The sequence below is a fragment of the Arachis hypogaea genome, chromosome 5 (genome assembly GCF_003086295.3).
Source record: "Arachis hypogaea cultivar Tifrunner chromosome 5, arahy.Tifrunner.gnm2.J5K5, whole genome shotgun sequence".
Taxonomy (NCBI): domain Eukaryota; kingdom Viridiplantae; phylum Streptophyta; class Magnoliopsida; order Fabales; family Fabaceae; genus Arachis; species Arachis hypogaea.
The window spans coordinates 99274710-99292295 of record NC_092040.1 but is presented as its reverse complement, the minus strand read 5'-3'; the positions used below and the strand labels follow the sequence as shown (position 1 = coordinate 99292295).

General features: G+C 31.5%; 1 protein-coding gene across 1 annotated transcript; it reads left to right on the top strand.

Moving 5' to 3' along the window:
* The first annotated feature begins 5147 nt into the window (after positions 1-5147).
* On the top strand, positions 5148-7868 carry LOC112802213 (NADH dehydrogenase [ubiquinone] 1 beta subcomplex subunit 10-B). Its single transcript, XM_025845316.2, has 3 exons — positions 5148-5657; positions 6606-6664; positions 7601-7868. Exons 1-2 carry the CDS (start codon positions 5369-5371, stop codon positions 6635-6637), a joined length of 321 nt encoding a protein of 106 aa, XP_025701101.1. The 5' UTR covers positions 5148-5368; the 3' UTR covers positions 6638-6664; positions 7601-7868.
* The last annotated feature ends 9718 nt before the right edge of the window (positions 7869-17586 follow it).

The window sequence follows — 17586 nt, the reverse complement described above, 5'->3', positions numbered from 1 at the left end:
ATGGCCCCATAGTTGGGTAGAACTTGGAATTGTTGGGTCGTCGGGAGGATGGAGACGGAAAATGGAGGTCGTAGTGGTGGTGTGTTTTTTCGGTCGCACGACAGTAACGGTTCCAGTGCTTCAATGCGAATGAGGAGGAAGACTCATGAGGAATAATGTTTCTGCGGGTTGAAGGCTGTGATAAAAAAAAATCTGGGGCAGCAGAGAACCCAGATAGATTATTCTATGCATTTCCAAGATACCGGGTGAGTGGTGTTGAAAAAGTTGAAGGTTTTCCATCTTGCTTTGTGTTATTGGATGTTTTTTATTGTTTTTGTCTCTGATTTATCAATTTGTAGAAGGACAGTCACTGTAATTACTTTAAGTGAGTTGATGATAATGACTATCAAGCAGTGGTTGAAGGTGGTGTAAAGGAAGATTCTAGAACTGAATTGCAGGTTAAAAGTGATTATGATGAATGGAGGGTGAAGGTGGCATGGAAATTGGGTAGTTTGGAAGCTGAAATTAGATCTTTGAAATTGTTAATAATTTTTATGTTTGTGATAGTTGTAATTAATGTGATCCTTTGTTGTTTGATATGTACTTCCAAGTAAACACAATTCTGTTGAAATGTAATGTTGTATCGAGTTGGATGGATTGAATGAGAATAGATGTTTGATTAGTGCTATTTATGATTAACTCCAAACTCTCAATTACTGCATTCTAGAATATTGCAAATTAATCAATATCACTGTTGCTATAAGATTAAGCCATAAACAGGATAAGTAATCAAAGTAAGTAGTCATTAACATTGTGCTGCCATTCAAGACTAATTGTCACATTATCTGAAAGATAAGTACCACAGCAAATTCATAAGGTATCCAATCCTAAAAATGAAGGCTACACCAAAAGAAAATGACAGATACAACTTTTAGATTACACATAACCACAATGTTTAATATGGTACTTCATTTGTCCTATACAAAAAAACTAAAGCAGCCCTATACATTATTTTCTAATCAATGTTGTTTATCATTCTTCCTTGAGTGCTTGAAGTCTAGAGTAGGCACAAAAGTCATAAAGTTGGCCAACTTCTTAGCAGTTGCAGAACTTGTCCCTTTGATGGTCTCAACCGAGATAGCCACTGGTGCAGCTATAGTAGGTTTATGGGAGGATCTAGCTCTTGCTTTCGCTTTAATCACCTGTAATTTAGGTGGCCTAGCTACAACTTCATCCTACATAAGCCAATACCAAAAGCAATTGTTAGTTTATAAAATAAAGGTGATATTTTTTTTACGCTTGAGCAGTGATTATACAACCTGTTGTATAGCTTGGGTTGGTGGAATGCTTTCAGATTGGCTGATGTCAATCTCTGTAGGGAGTGGGATGGGTGCTAGAAGTAAAGGCAATGGTGCTATTACTTCTGGAACATTATCATGTTCTACAGGGACAACATTCACTTCAAGATCAGCTGCATCTGCAGCAGGAGCAATAACTGCCAGTTGCAGCTGCATTTGCCTGACATTTTTCTCAGCATCCAAGGCTTTCTTCTTTGCACAGCCTCTTTTGTTGTGGCCAACCTCACCACAGTACGTGCATCTGATTGGGTTGTACTTTCTTTTCATCTTTGTCTTTAACCCAGTTGGCTACTCATCCTTCTCTCTTCTTCTTTTTTTTGTCGGTCTTCCAGGTTTGGGTTTAAATGGGGTGGGACTGGAGCAGGATGTGGTGTTTTTTCTCATAGATCCTGTCCTTTTACCGGATTGACATTGAAACAGTAAGTCCTCCTATATGCTTCCATCTTCAACCAGTCATGACAATACTCTTCAGCCCTTTTGTCATTCTTATCCTATATGACTGATATTGCATGCATACACAGCATACCTTTTCAAACAAATTAAATTGTTAATTAAAATGTGTAACACGACTAGTGTTGAAATTGTTACTTGTGAGTTGCCAAAACCTACAAGTGCATGTGCGCTTTTCCAGGTCAACAACCATATTGGTTGGCCAGCCATGCACTTCGTAAAACTCTTCTTTTTCATCACCATACCGCTGAGGAGCCCAATGACTAGACAAGGATGTCATTGCTTCAAGTCTACTTTGCTGAACAAGGGGCAGAATTCCTTGATAGTTCTATAACTTCTTCCTATTGTCAATCATGCTCTTCATGATGATCCTTCTCACTTCCTCAATTAAGGTCAGGATGGGCTTGCTCCTTTCGTGCTTGGTTTTGGCATTAAACAATTCACATGCGTTGTTGCATATGTTATCCACCTTCGGAACCTCACTGAAATGCGCCTTAGTCCATGCATCTTTCGGCCACTTGTCAAGATACTCCCAAACTTTCTTATTTATGAACTTAACTTTGTTCATATTTCTATTAAACTCATTTGTTGTCCTCGACCTTGCACATTCCCACACCAAATATTTTAACTCACAGCTTGACCACTGCTTTGAGAAATTGCGCCACAAATGCCACACGCAGAATCGATGATGGACCCTTGAAAACACCTCCTAAATAGCAGGGATTAAACCCTGTAAAGAAGACAACACACAAAAAGATACTTAATCAAGTTAGTCCCTTAAATAATTTCATTAAATCAAAACAGTCCCTCAAACACTTTTCATTAAATTAAATCGATACTTAGAACGTATTATCGTATATCAATATCATCCTTACCTTCTGCATATTCGAGATGAAGCACCATTTGTTCTCCCTGTATTCTCCCAAATCCTTGTGCATTAGCTCCAGGAACCACTGCCAATTATCTTTATTTTTCACATTGACAATAGCATAAGCAATTACAAAGATGTGATTGTTAGCATCTTATCCACATGCTGTGAGGATTTGACCCCATGCAATGTCTTCAAAAACGCTCCATCCAGTCCTATCAAAGGTCTACAACCTGCCTTAAACTCCCTCTTACAATCATCAAGACAGACATAGAATTGTTCAAACAGGGGTGGACTCTCGGGCATGGGGATGACACCAACTTGTATTGTGGATCCGGGGTTGCTAGTCAGTAGTTCATTAGCATAGTCCCACAACAACCCATACTATACTATTTCATCACCCTCTACAACTTTTCTAGCAGCTTTCAAGGCTCTAGTAATACATGTGCTATTCAAATACATATTACACTTTCTTACAAACTAGTTATAAACCTCTCGGTGCTTCATAGTGGAATGTTTCCTAAGTTTAGGTACTAATTTACTAAGTGTCCATGTTTTTGGTGGCAGCTCTATTCTTCCTCCTTCTTGGACAGGTGTGACTATCAACTAGAGTTTTGATTTGCCAAGATCCGTCTTGTTTGTTACATGCACAATATACAACCCATGGACAATCTTCAGTCTAACAAACAGCTCTAACTCTAACTTTATCATTCTTTACGAATGAAATATTTCTACCCCACTGAATTGTGTAATCCCTTGTGGCTTGCATAAATTCAGCCTTTGACTAAAATATCATACTAACCTCAAATTTCAAAAGCCCAAACTTAGTTTTCTCATTAAATTGAGGGTATACCGTTGGTGATTCCTCATCAGAGTCCAACTGTTTACCAGAATCTTCTGAATGCCATGAGTCAGCATCTGAGTCACCTTCAAGGTCATCATCATCCTCATCTAAATCTGCCAAAAAAAAGTTCAACACATAAGCTAACCTAATCAGTTGCCAAATAAATTAATTAACCAATAACCCTAAGAAAGTAAACATACCAGAGTCAGAGCTTTGTTCATCTTCAGAATCTAGCTCTCTTCATTGTCGTACTTCTTTTCGTAGTTCTCTTTCTGCTTCTCGTTGTCGTTCAACCTCCCACTCGAGCTGCTCCAATCGGCCGTGATGTCCATGTATCAACCCTAATATTTCCGTCGGATGTGGAGGTCCTTTATCCTCGGGTGGGTGGACTTCTGAGTTAATCTGTCACGGATGGGGGTTTGCTGACGTTCTTTCCCCGTGGGGGGGGGGGGGGAGGGGGGACAGTTGTTCTTTCCTGTGGTGGAGGCAATGTAAGTGTTAGGTCATCATTGTGAGGCTCTGGTTCCAACTCGAATGCCGTATGGCCGTCTTCAAATTGATTGTCTGTCATATGTAGGTGTAAACTTCCAGGTCTCCGACAACAGCACCAATATTCCGAGGGGTTACCTAAAACTGGGCTGTATTTGGGTCTGACGTGAGGTTCAGACTCCTTCTCAGGCAGTATCCGACTTGTGCTGGTGTCGAAGTGCCGTCGTCCGAGTTCTCGTGAGGAGATAGGAGTGATATCTACAAGAGACTCATATGCTTAAGTTAAAAAAGAATTTAGACAGGTTTTTAGGAGATTGGGTTCTAAGTATACCAGAGAGTGTCAATATATTTATAGTAGAGTATATAATCACATTTTAGAGTAGTTTCACCTTTATTGGTGGCTAACTGTTCTCTTTTTCTAAGGAGTTTGTTGAGATTTTCTTTCTAAATAAGTGGGATATATCTTGGGGAAGTAGTTACTGATTCGAATAAGTATGGTTGAACTGTCTTTGTGGCGCCCGATCTCTACGAGGTTAAGTAGTAGTAGAGGAGGCCACCTTGATTAGGTGGACTTTTATTCTTTTTAGGTCTGATTTTATAATTTTAGGTTGGAGTATGAATAATACCTATATATGAAAAATATAATTGAGATATAATACATAAAAATATAATTTGTTATATTATTAAATAAATTAGGAAATATAATATTTTATTTAAATAAAAAAGTCTGATAAATTTTTTTGAATAAACAAAATAAAAATCAATTAAAAGAATGTTCGTAATAATTACTATATCACTTTCAAGTAGACTGAATTTAATCTATCAAACTTTCAGCAATTGATAATTAAGGTTTAAAAATTTTTTAAGGATAAAATTGCGGTATAAAATTTTAATTGCCCTGTTAGATAGTTGTTAGAAACTCTAGTATAACTCCCTAACATGAGTTAAATTGAATAAATTAAAATTTCAATTATTAAATTAAGGTTTGAGTCAAATTTTAGAAATCAATTTAATCTTTTAACTCAAATAGAATATAGCAAAAAATGTCTAATAGTAATCTTAGCAGCAAGACAAATTATTCAGTAATTTAATTAGAAACATATAGTTTTTTTTTATAGCTCTTAAACTTATAAATCAAGAACTTATTCGTTACGAATTTAAATTAATAAATTGTTAAACCCTAACAATTATTTAAACGGACGAAAGAGTTTTTTTAATTTCCTTCCAGGAAACAAAATGGGCCTTTAGACACAGAGGCGAAGAATGTGAGCCCAACAAAATGGAAAGCTAGAAGGAAAAGAAGAAACCCCAGTACCGACGACGAAGACAAGTGAAGCAGCATCAGTGAGAACAGAGGAAGCAAGCAGAAAGGAAAGAAGAATGGGAAGAAAGAAGGGGTACGTGGAGTTCGATGAGTCGCCGCCGGACGACTTCGACCCGGAGAATCCGTACAAGGATCCGGTGGCTTTCTTGGAGATGAGAGAGCACATTGTCAGAGAGAAGTGGATCCAGATCGAGAAGGCTAAGATCATCAGGGAGAAGCTGCGATGGTGCTACCGCATCGAAGGCGTTAACCACCTTCAGAAATGCCGCCACCTCGTTCAGCAGTACCTTGATTCCACCCGCGGCATTGGTTGGGGCAAGGACGGTCGCCACCCTTCTCTCCACGGTACCCTTTCCCTTCCCCCTTCTACCTTTCTCTTTGTTTAGGTCATTGATTATAGGGTCCTGAATTCAAAATTACGTTAAGACTTGCTCGTTATTAGTGATTTCTCATTATCAATATGCACGGGGTTTTGCCAATTATTGAATGCGATGAACGTAATTTGGGTTTGGGGTATTGGAATTCGTGCAAGAGAAACTTGCTTTGAGGAATTGGATATTTTACATTCATGGAAGATAATTTGGGCTTCTCTTGTTTAATACACAAGGGGTTTTGTGAATTGTTAAGTGGTGCGTGTGTAATATATGCCTAGCTGTGCCTTTTTGTTGCTCATTTTTGAGCGCGTGTCTCTTGATTATTTCATTTCTCATGCTTGTTTGATTTTTATATTCGAATTCGGTCCTCTTTTTATTGTTGTTTGTAAAGGCTTCATTTTCATGATGGAGGAAAGATGGGATAGTAAGTGACTGGATTAATTCCAATATTTCTTTGGTTAATGGATAACCAATCCAATTTTATCTGATTCTGCTTATCTGCTGAAATAAATTTCGAAAAGAAAAGGCACTTAACAAATATTTTTTTCATGGTCAATGGAATAGAGTTATCAAGTAGGTGTATGCGATTTATCTCAAGTTGTGATTGTTTGTAGCTGATGGATGAAATGGTATGTTTTGGGTATTTTGTATCCCATATTTGATGGATGGTACATAGTATTATATTCTGATAAATATGGAAATGGAAAAGAAATGAATACGCGTATTTTCTTTTTCTTATTTTTGACTAACATAATGTAGAAGAATCAAATTAAAACTCACCCTATAATGTTATAGCTGGAAAGATCTGGAACAATATGCTTTGTGGTTAATCCTTTCAGTTACAATTAATTGTCTTCTACTCTGCCCTTTGGTGCTTTTTGTGATGATTTCTTTTGCTTTGTTTTATTTTCTGAACTAGGTCCAAAACCTGAGGCTGTTGAGTCTGAATGACTAGACTGTCCTGTGGATAAATAAACGGTAATTTCAAACTTCATTTCTGTTTCTCTTATTTACTTTTCTATATATGTAAAAATATTATTAGGCAAATCGTAGAGAAGGAAATAATTGTACCAATGACGGAAAATGCCAATGCTGAGTAGAAATCCCTTTATGTTGTTACTAGTCAGTTATGTTTCCGACTTTTAAAGAATTTGATTTGCTTATTTGAAGTTTGGGATGCTCAATAACAACTTGTGATTGAGCAAATCCCAAACTTTGGTTGAGAGAGTAACTACGCATCATTTACGATTTGACGTGCACAAGAATATAAAGATCAACTTTCATGAGGGGCTATGGTTTGATCGTTGTCACCAAAGACCTCTCAATTTAGATTCTCTAATTTCTAAAATTTATTTAAGAGAAAATTGATGCAGGTGACTGGTGTGACAGTAGTAAGGTGGATTACTGTTGAGTTAAGTTGTGAGAAATTATATATTTATAGCTTAAAATGAATTGGTGTTGATAGTAAGGAAAACATTATATTGAGCATCCACTAAGTTTGGATTTTTGCCCCACTGCAATTTCATAAACTTGATAATGACAAATAATTGGTGTTATTTGGTATATTTGGTGGGGAACGTTTGATTGCTTAATTTGATGGTTTTTTTTTTTTTTTTTAATTAGAAGCACATGTTATTTTGTTCTTTGACATATTTTTCAATGTGGTTGAGAAGCCAGAAAGTTGAAACTTCTGCATAATGAAGCCTCTTTGACCAAATAAAGAATCTTAAACATAGTGCTTTTGGAATTTGTTGCCTTAATTGTATTTATTTCAAAAGGCACTAGTAATATTTGCATGTCCTTTAACTATAGGTTATGAACTCAAATATCATTGTAGTCTCATTTCCAAAGAATCTATCATTTTTAACATGATTTTGCGGATGTGAACAAAAATTGATTTTGGTTCTTTTGCAGGGAGATTGATTACGAAACTGATCATATTGCTGAAATCAAATACAAGGAGAAGTGCCTATGTTGGAGTTCTTGTGTTCTTTTTTCCTTACAACTCTATTTTGGCCTGGCTTGGGCTATTTTCCCTTGGCTTTAGTAGGCTCTTTGCTTCTTAGCATGCAAAAATGTAAACAAATTTGGTACATCAGATTATAAAATAAATTTCTCTAGTTTCTTCTTGTGTGATCTCAGGGTGCATTAATAATAATACGATTTCTGTGTGTTCTATGTATGGTATGGTCCATTCCTAATACTCAACAAAGACTTCAATGTGACTTTTTACTCCTTAGTTTTTCCCTTGAGTTGTTTCATGCGTATATTGAACACCATGACATTTCTCTTCTGCAATGATGCTAATGGTGGTGCTGTTGCATGTGAATTCAAAATGTAGAGGAAACTCTTTCTAAGAGGTATATAACCAATTATGCACTTTGAATTGAAATCAATGAAAGACTGAATTAAGCCGTTACTCTGAAATTTTGTTATCGACTATTGAGCCAAGTAGAGGAAATAACATTAAAGAAAGATAAATAATTTCTAGATTCCAAGGAGGTTAAGTTAATGTGAGCCTCGTTCAACATTACCATTGTATACATATCATAAATAACATTAGAAACGATTGTGAAGGAACTTCTCTTAAATCTGTTCTCACATTGATCATTAAAACTAAATATTACTTTATTTGTTTCTAATAATTTCAATGGCAACATCATTAAGATTGACAGTCAAAAAAAGATTGACAGTATCAATGCTGCAAAGAATATAAATAAATTCAACAATACAGCAGCAGCAAATGTTTATTTTCCTCTTGAAATAATACAAAGTTGAGTGAGTGAAGAAGCTAAACAATAAGATCATGTCTCTTTCTGAAAGATCTCTTCTCTTGGGTAAGCAAAAGGATGATGTTCTCTTTTCCCTTAATTGGCATAACTCGAAAACCTGAAAACATGCATGATCAAGAAGAAAGTAAGTAGGACTTGTTTGATATAAAGAATGGAAGAGACAAACCTGTGAAACATGCTGCTTTGAAAAAATTCTACGAAAGAAAACATGATCTGCAACTGCAAAGGAGAAAAGGTAACAAAAGAAAAGAAGTGAAAATTGGAGCTCCCTTCAATCCAATGGATGAGCTAAGCAGGCGGATTGAGTTGCTCTCATGTCATGCATCTGGCGAAACTTAACATCTTAAAATAAGAACGTTAAGGGTAGCCGAATGCATGAGATGACAGCTCTTTGCCTCTCCTTGGCCCTTCGTATTGGATTGAAAGGAGCTCCTTCTTCTTAACCGCATTCACTACTAGACGTTTGCTCCTTCTTCTTGATCTTTGAATAGTGGAGCATATCTATATATATATGAAGAGCAAAATGGTCATTCCTTGCATCTTAAACAATAAACAAATACTCCTATGGATAAAAGGTTCTACTTGTGTGCTGTTACTTGGATTCTCGACATTGGTGCACGCTTCACACTGTTCACTTTTTGCAGCAGAAACTTTGTTCCTTCACGATGCAACAAAAATAACAATATTAGTAAAGTAACCATTAGATCCTTCAAGATATTGATCTTAAACTAATTAGTCCTTAAAAGAAAAAAAAAAGTATCAATTAGGTTATCTAAAATAGCAAACAGTGGATATGTGTGTCATTTTATCGAATAATGCGAAAGGAAACGAAATTGTGCATATATTTTGTTATTTACAATGGTACATGTTTTATTATTGTCATATGAGTAGAAAAATGATGTAGTTTTGTCCAGTGAAACATTTATTATTTTTTGAGTTTTTATATACACTTTATCAACTGTTATTTATTTATTATAAATTCTATCAAAATAAGTGAAATTTCGTTCCAAAATTATTATCTACATGACTATCTTTCATAGATAGAGACGCTAGAGTAATTAACAGTACATATAAGTATAACCATTAAGTTTTATTTGATGAATTGATAGAAGGATATCGTGTGTCCACCGTTTGCTATCTTAGAAGACCAAATTGGTATTTTTTTCCAGTAATACTAAGAAGACAAAAAAAAATTAGAACTTGATTTATTTAGCATTTATTAATTGCTGCAATAATTAATGAAGACTAAATAAGGCAAATTCTAACTATTTTTAACTAATATTTTTTTGTTATTAAATATTTCTGTTTTTTTAGAAGTTAATTAGTCCAAAATCAAAATTTTTAAAAACTTAATTATTATTTTACTCCAATAATATTTTACAAGGTAGTCTATAAGCATAATGGAAGACAAATCTAAAAAAATTTAACAATAAAATCAAAATATATATAACATAAAATAAAATAACATAATAGAATCAAATTTAATAACACAAAGGAGATAATTATACATAATTTTTATATACTATTTAGAATATTTTTAAATTTTAGCAGGATACTTATCCCTACAATTCTATAAATGTATCTGTCCCTGTGTAATCCTGACTCCTTGCATTGACCAAACCTAAAAGAACTAAGGAGCCGATAGGGAGCCTCATACTCAAACACAAGCACTCATTTGAAAACGTAATTTTAAATAATTTAAATTTAGAAACACTTCATGTATACTATAGTATTAATATTAGATTACTTTAGTATATTTATTTATTTAGTATATTGTTGTTTTTATTTTATTACCATCACTTTTAGAAGTTAGAATTAAATAGATTTATGACACCTAGAATAGGTGTGTATGCATTTATCCTAAATACGCTTTTAAAATTATAAAGAAAAAAAAGTTGCAGCCTGTTTAGCCTAGTGATAAATAATTAAAATAAATAATGTTTGGAACATATATATATATATATATATATATATATATATATATATATATATATATATATATATATATATATATATATATATGGGAGTTACAGTATTTACTATTTAGTGATAGGAGTAGGTTGGAACATTCAATAAGAGTTTGTAGTTAGGGATGCTAATACCACCCGAATCCGCAGATATCCACTCCATCTCTATCTGTTCGGGGCAGGTAATTACTCATTCTGCATCGAGGCGAGTTTTTAGTGGGACGGATTCTTGGGAGGAACGAGGCGGGGTCGAATTTAGGTAATATCCGCCTCTATCCGTTTGGCTATATATATAATATATATAATTTTAATATATAATATGTATAATATATGTAAAATAATTAGTAAATGATTAATAACATTGTATCATATTTAAATTTTTACTTTAATTTATGTTATGTATGTGATGATAGTTATATAAATTTTGAAATTTAATTTTATTTATTGAATTTTAATAATTATAGGGGCGGATATCCGCAAGGAGGGTTAGGGTTCAACATTTTATTACTCATAGGTAAAAGCGGAGTAGATTTTATGCAGATTGTTATATGACATGGCGGAATTGGGTAGAGCAAAAATCCATCTCTACCCACCCTGTTGCCACCTCTATGTGTAGTTCGACTTGATTGAACTCATTTATTAAATAGGTCAAGTTAGACTCTTTGTAAAACCTATTTACTAAAAAAATTAGCCTATAAAACTCGTTGGATGGACTCATCAAAATACTACTTTCGTAAAAATAAATTACTTTTTGTTAGACTTTTAATTATTCATTAGTGATAAACCAAAAAAATTTAAAAAAAAAATCAAAAGCAGGCAAGATTATAACAAGATAAATTTTTATCTTCTATCACTTTTTATCATTCACTTTTAATATTAAAAATAAAAAATATATATTAAAAAATATATAAAAAAACATTATGCATATACTATTCTACTTAATTAAATGCTTAATCAAACATATCCGATATACCAACTTCAAATATGTTCAAGTAAAACCCATGACATATATTTATAATGCTCCTATTCAAATAATGTTATTTATTAAGTAAAAAGTGCTGAATTTTTTATTAATTAAATAAATTTTAATTATTTTTTGTTTATTATATTTTATATTAATGATTTAGATTTAGTATTTAGAGTTTAAAATTCGAAAGCATTGCATTTCTTTTTTTTAAAAGCGTATATATAAATATATATAATTTAAATATGTCCTTGAGATTTTTAAAGATTTCGAAATATATAAAATAATACAAATGTTTATCTTCCTTAGAAAATACAATTTTCTTCAATTTAATTTAAAAAGTGAAGTACAAAATAATTCTAAAAATTTTTAAAAAATCTCAAAAAAATCCTTAAAAATTGGAGAAAACTATATTGTAGGATAGAAATAAATCTTAAGAATTATTTTGTGAAATCTAAGAAACTAAAATGTCGATATTAAAAATCTGCAAAAACTGATTTATATATATATATATATATATATATATATATATATATATATATATATATTAATTCCAAAAAGCTAGAGATTGAGCAAGTACCCAAAGGATTCCCACGAGACGACTGATCCAAAAAGATAAAGAGAGTTGAACAAAACTTTTTCTTTTGCCTCTTTGAACTTGGCAATACAAAATGACAAGCAAACAGTTAAGCAAACATGCTATACCATTTCTCTATTTGACATATATTTATAACTTTGCTTAAATTTGATAGATGAAGGACAAAAAGAGCTTCATGCATTCGAACAAGAAAACTTCAATGTCCAAAATTGGTTGTACCTGTTGGACAAGAAAACTCGTTTTGATATAATCCTAAAGTCATGCCTCTTGTGACATGACGATATGTAGTTGAGTTCCAATGAATAGGCTCAGCAGCCTTTGAATTCTTGTATTTGTCCATCACCATTAATATCGGATTCCGAATCGGATTCCCTTTCAGATCAATGTTGTCGCCTTCTTGTTTTTTTCCTATTACTTTACTTCAAATTTCAGTTACATCCTATGATTTACTACCATTCAAGAGAGCCGGTGAAATATGTGATGGATAATCCACATTGATTGTACCAATTAAATAACAACAAGGCAGAAACTCACTTGCACTGGACTGCAGGTGAAGTTGTTTCTGGATGGCTGACGCGTGTTACTATATGGTTTAAAAAAATCGGTTTATTTTATATAAATGATTTATTTAAAAAAATCGGTTTGAATTAGACCAAGCAGTTACTTTTATTCCCTTCTTCTTTGTTTCGCACGTAAAATTCGTTCTCTTTCAATCCCCTTTTTCAGAACTAATATGAAACTTTCAATTAGGTATGTTCCTTTTATTTATATTTCTTAATCAAATTTATTATTTCGAATGTATTTCTTAATTTATGTTTTTATTCATTCCTCTGTGAATGATGAAAATTATTTAATAAATACGTACATATTTATGTCATCACACCATTTTGATGTTCAGGGTCATAGATACCAAGATAATTCATGGCAATTTCATGTGATGGAAGACAAAAATGTAATTATGGTATAACGTAGACTAGTTGATAGCATGAGCATTGTTGAAATTTTGGCATGATCTCTTTCATATTTGTTATATGTCTCTTTAGTTGGTGATGTTATAGTTTATTGTGATGATATGATGGTAGTTTAATTGTATGAGTTAGGTCCTTTTCATTTGGTCGAATTTTTTCTATGGCTATCCTATTCTTGATGGCAATATCAAAATAAATATTTTCATTAGTTGTTCTTTTTGTTTTCTCTATTTTTGAATCAATTTTATTTTGAAAAGATTTATTAAAAATTTTTGTTGTAGACAAAATTAATAATATTATGTTCAATTATTTAAGGAGACCAAATTAATATTTTGATTAGATACTTTTGTTTTATTGAAAATAAATTCTAATCTCATTCAAAAATAAATTCTAGTTGATAAGTAAAAACACAAAAACGTGCATGATAGTGAAATCATAATTTCTAGACAAATAAATTATAGTCTTATTATCTTAAAAAAATAATTTATTTATAGAATAATATTGAAAAATCAACAATAATTTGCATAAAAATAGTTTATTAGTAAAATAAAAGTTAATTGATTGATTACCATAAAATTTAATTTAACGATAAATTTGCAATTGAACATATTTTTACAGCTTAATTTAAAATCTGTTTACAGCTTAATTTAAAAGCAACTGAAAATATAAGTTATGGGAAACAAAACAAAACTCATTAAGAAAATAGAAACAGAGACAGATGATATCATTTATACCATTTCTATAAAAAAAATCGTGAATTTTGTTTTTTTTAGAATACTAAATTTTACTTTTTCAAACAATTTGTATACATAATTTGACAAAAAATAAATAAAAAAAGTTTCAGATAAATTTAAAGAAAAATTGGTCAATATGAATGAAGAAAAAGAACATATCAAATTCATCTGTTAGGAATTTAGGAATAACACGCAGAAAGAATTTAAATTATTTTAAAAGTAGTTATTTGATCTATTTAAACCGGTTTTTTAAATAAACCATTTGTATAAAATAAATTGATTTTTTTTAAACCATACAGTAACACGTGTCAAAGATCCAGAAGCAACTTCACCTGCAGTAGACTGCTGCAGGTGAGTTTCCACCAATAATTTAATAATATATTTTGTTCTATATTTTTAAAGGGCACTTTACTGTACAGATTAGAGTGATATACAGAGAGAATATAATTTCTTTTATAGTTATTTTTTATTATTTTATTATTATTCAAAATGTGGATCCTATTTTTATTAATCACTCTTTTATTCTATTAAAGGAAAAATCTGTAAACTTATATTTTTACTATATAATTCAATTATTTTTAAATATTAATGATTAATTGATGGTCAAAAATAATAAATTTTGATGACATTCTAGTATTTCTTAACAAATTTAATCAAATGTTTTTTGTTTAGTGAAAATTTACGTGTAATTTATCTTTATGTGAAGTTAATATTTAAGAATCATTAAATAATTTGATAAATTTAATTAAATTATTATTTAACAATTTTAAGTATCAACTTGATGTGAAAACAGTTATATATGAATCTTCACTTTTTTTTTCTTAACTATTTTTGTTAGATTTATTAGATTCAACGCTGATGATGAAATATATTCGTGATCTAATTAGATGATTGTTGATCAAAATTTATTTTTCGAAAAGGGGAAGTTAATCGAGCCAGCCAAATCGAGGAGAAGGTCCGAATCGAAAAAAGGTTTGAATTGAGAAATCGAGTAAGGCTCTCAAAGGATTTGGTCGAGTAGTCAAAGAGGTGAGAAGGTTAGTGGATAATTAATCACATGGAAAATATCTACAATTGTGTAGCGAGAACAGTTACCAAGGACGGTTGTGTTTTAAAATTGTAATTTATTTTAATTGTAATTAATTGTAATTAATGTGATTCAATTAACGTTATGTAAGATAGCCTATATATATTAGGAAGAATTAGAGAATAGTGGTTAGAAATTTGATTCAAAAAACACACTCTTGCAATTTCACATCTCAAAGATTTCCTGATTTTGCATTCGAGTTAAATTTTCTGTAGGGTTTCTTCCACCTTTCTTTTATTATTTCAATTTCAACTTTGTTTGTAAAATTGATGTTTAATTTAATTTCATTTATCAAGCATTTCTTCTGTCTTTCATTTCCGATTTGATTTATCTTTTTACACTTTATTATTCTGTTATTTTCTTTTGATTCTTATGCAAATCCTTTTATTTACCATCTATTCAATTTGTAGAATTTCAATTTCTAAGATTAATTTATCAATTTACAATTTTATCTTGTCTTTATTTTAAATATTTGTCTAATCGAAGACGTTTTGATACACTTATAGAAAACTGGTACTCGCACAGAGGAGTAGGTTTCGTTCCCAAATCACTATATATCGAACCACCATCGATTTGCTAAAAATTGACAAAACAATGATATTATATATATTAGACTATCAATATAATATATATGATTGGTTTCTACCATAATATATTTAGTTGTTATGAATATAAATTGTGTGCATAAAATATGAGAAATTAGTTTTAGGAAAATAATGTGAACGATATATTTATACCTTTGTAATTGATTTAGTTTTCTTAGTTAGATGAAAACATGAGATCATATCAACATATATGGTTGCTTTAGATTATATTTAGTTGTGATATATCAATACAAGTTGTGCCAATGCAACATAGTAAATATTTTATGAAATGTGAATGATGTGTTATATATTTTTACATGATTTTTATAACAAACCCTCTTGTAAGTAAGATGTTAGTTATTTTTTATGATATATTTAATAGTTATTAAAAAAATTAAATTAAATCATTATAATTAACATTATAGGTTTCCTTAACTTAAGTTTAAAAAATCAAATCATTCAACTATAATAAAATTATTTTTGCAAATTCTAAGAGTTTTTAATTAAAACACACCCAATTTTAATAATTAACCAATATCATCACATTACTTGCATTAGTGGCTTGTAAATCTTCGTCAAGTCTATAGTTATGTCTTGATTCAAGGCTTAGACTTCAAAGTCTATTTCCTTAACCATTTTAACTATAAAATTTATATTTGTTATGGTTCTTGGTTTGTCTTTTGAGAGAATAACCAACTTGGTTTCTTTATGGTTGATATTTCTATTCAAAACGACGTTGCACACATGGTGCAACAAAACCACGTTGATCACGTTTCCATGATTTTTTTTTCCGTTCATTTTGGTTTTTCTTTTCAATTTTTTTAACCTTTCTTTTCAACATTTTTTTTTGTTTAGCTAGAACATATTTAGAAATTGGATGGTTCAAAGAATTGGAAAAAATTGAAAAATTGGTCTTCTTTAAAAACTCTTATAATTTTAATATAGGACATAAATAAAAAATTTATAATTAATAAATATACAATATATAAAATTAATCTTTTTTAATATATATATATATATATATATATTATAATTTATTGATATAGAATTATAGATTATGTTCTTATTATTTGAACCAGTTTGTGAGCTCAAGCCAGCTCGTAAGCTTTCGTTGAGCTGAGCTTAAACTTACGAAATAGGCTCAATTATTAATGAGTCAAGTTGTGAGTTAAGTTTAATTTTTGTGAAGCGAACTTGAACTTAGTCTAACTCGACTCAACACTCACTTCCAGCCCTACTCTCTACTACTCTAATGGTAGATGTCTCTCGAGTAAAGTTTCATAGGATGATTCCTCAACGGTGTGTTTTTGGTTTTTTGGGCTTTTAGTCCCTTTGTATATTAAAAAAAATTATTTGTCATCATATTATCTTAACAAAACTAATTCTAACTCAATAGTTGTATAAACTAAATATATTTAATATATGATCTTATACAACCCGCACCATATATATGTATATGTAATGTTATATAAAAATATGTACTAAGTGAGTGTTGAACCAATGACTTCTACTTTGGTGTAAAAAGATTAATTACTGAGCCAAGGTTAGCATTTGGTAATTTGATGCTTTTGTTTATATAAAAGCTAATTGTATTCATTCATACATAAATACCCAATTATAACGCAACCCTAATCTCTTTACTCATATCACCCCTATCCAACGGCTAGCCCTAATCTCTCCTCTCAATCTCTCTGCGTCTCTTCGCTGAAAATTTGTGCTCCCTTCTTCGGCTACTCCCCTTGCCGGTGCTCCATGCTCGTGCTCGCATTCAGTACCGTGGTCACCGTGCTTGCGTGCTCCATTCAGCGTCGTGTTCTGTGGTCACTATGCTTGCATGCTCTATTTAGCGCCATGCTCGACGTGCTCCGTCGTCGCCATGGTTTGAAACTGTCATAGAAGCTACCGTCCCCCCTTTAGTTGAAGTACTCGGCACTACTTTGATTCAATTCAAAGGGTAAGCCAAATTCACTCCCAAATGTCCATCAAGCCTTTGAAACTAGTTCAAATAATCGCTAAAGTCTTCATTCCTGCTGAATTATGTTGTGTTGCTTATTGTTATTGCTTGAGTTTCTTTTTGTATTTTTCCTTGATTATTTATCGATACATGAAATTATGTTCTGTTATGATTGTGATTATTATTATTGCTTATGCTAATTGGGTGATTTTTATATACACAAAGTGTATTTGAACATGTTACATTAATATT

Coding starts and splice junctions, on each gene's coding strand:
- LOC112802213 (XM_025845316.2), top strand. CDS start 5,369: ATGGGAAGAAAGAAGGGGTACGTGGAGTTCGATGAGTCGCCGCCGGAC. Junction 5,658..6,605: donor TCGCCACCCTTCTCTCCACG/GTACCCTTTCCC, acceptor TTTCTGAACTAG/GTCCAAAACCTGAGGCTGTT.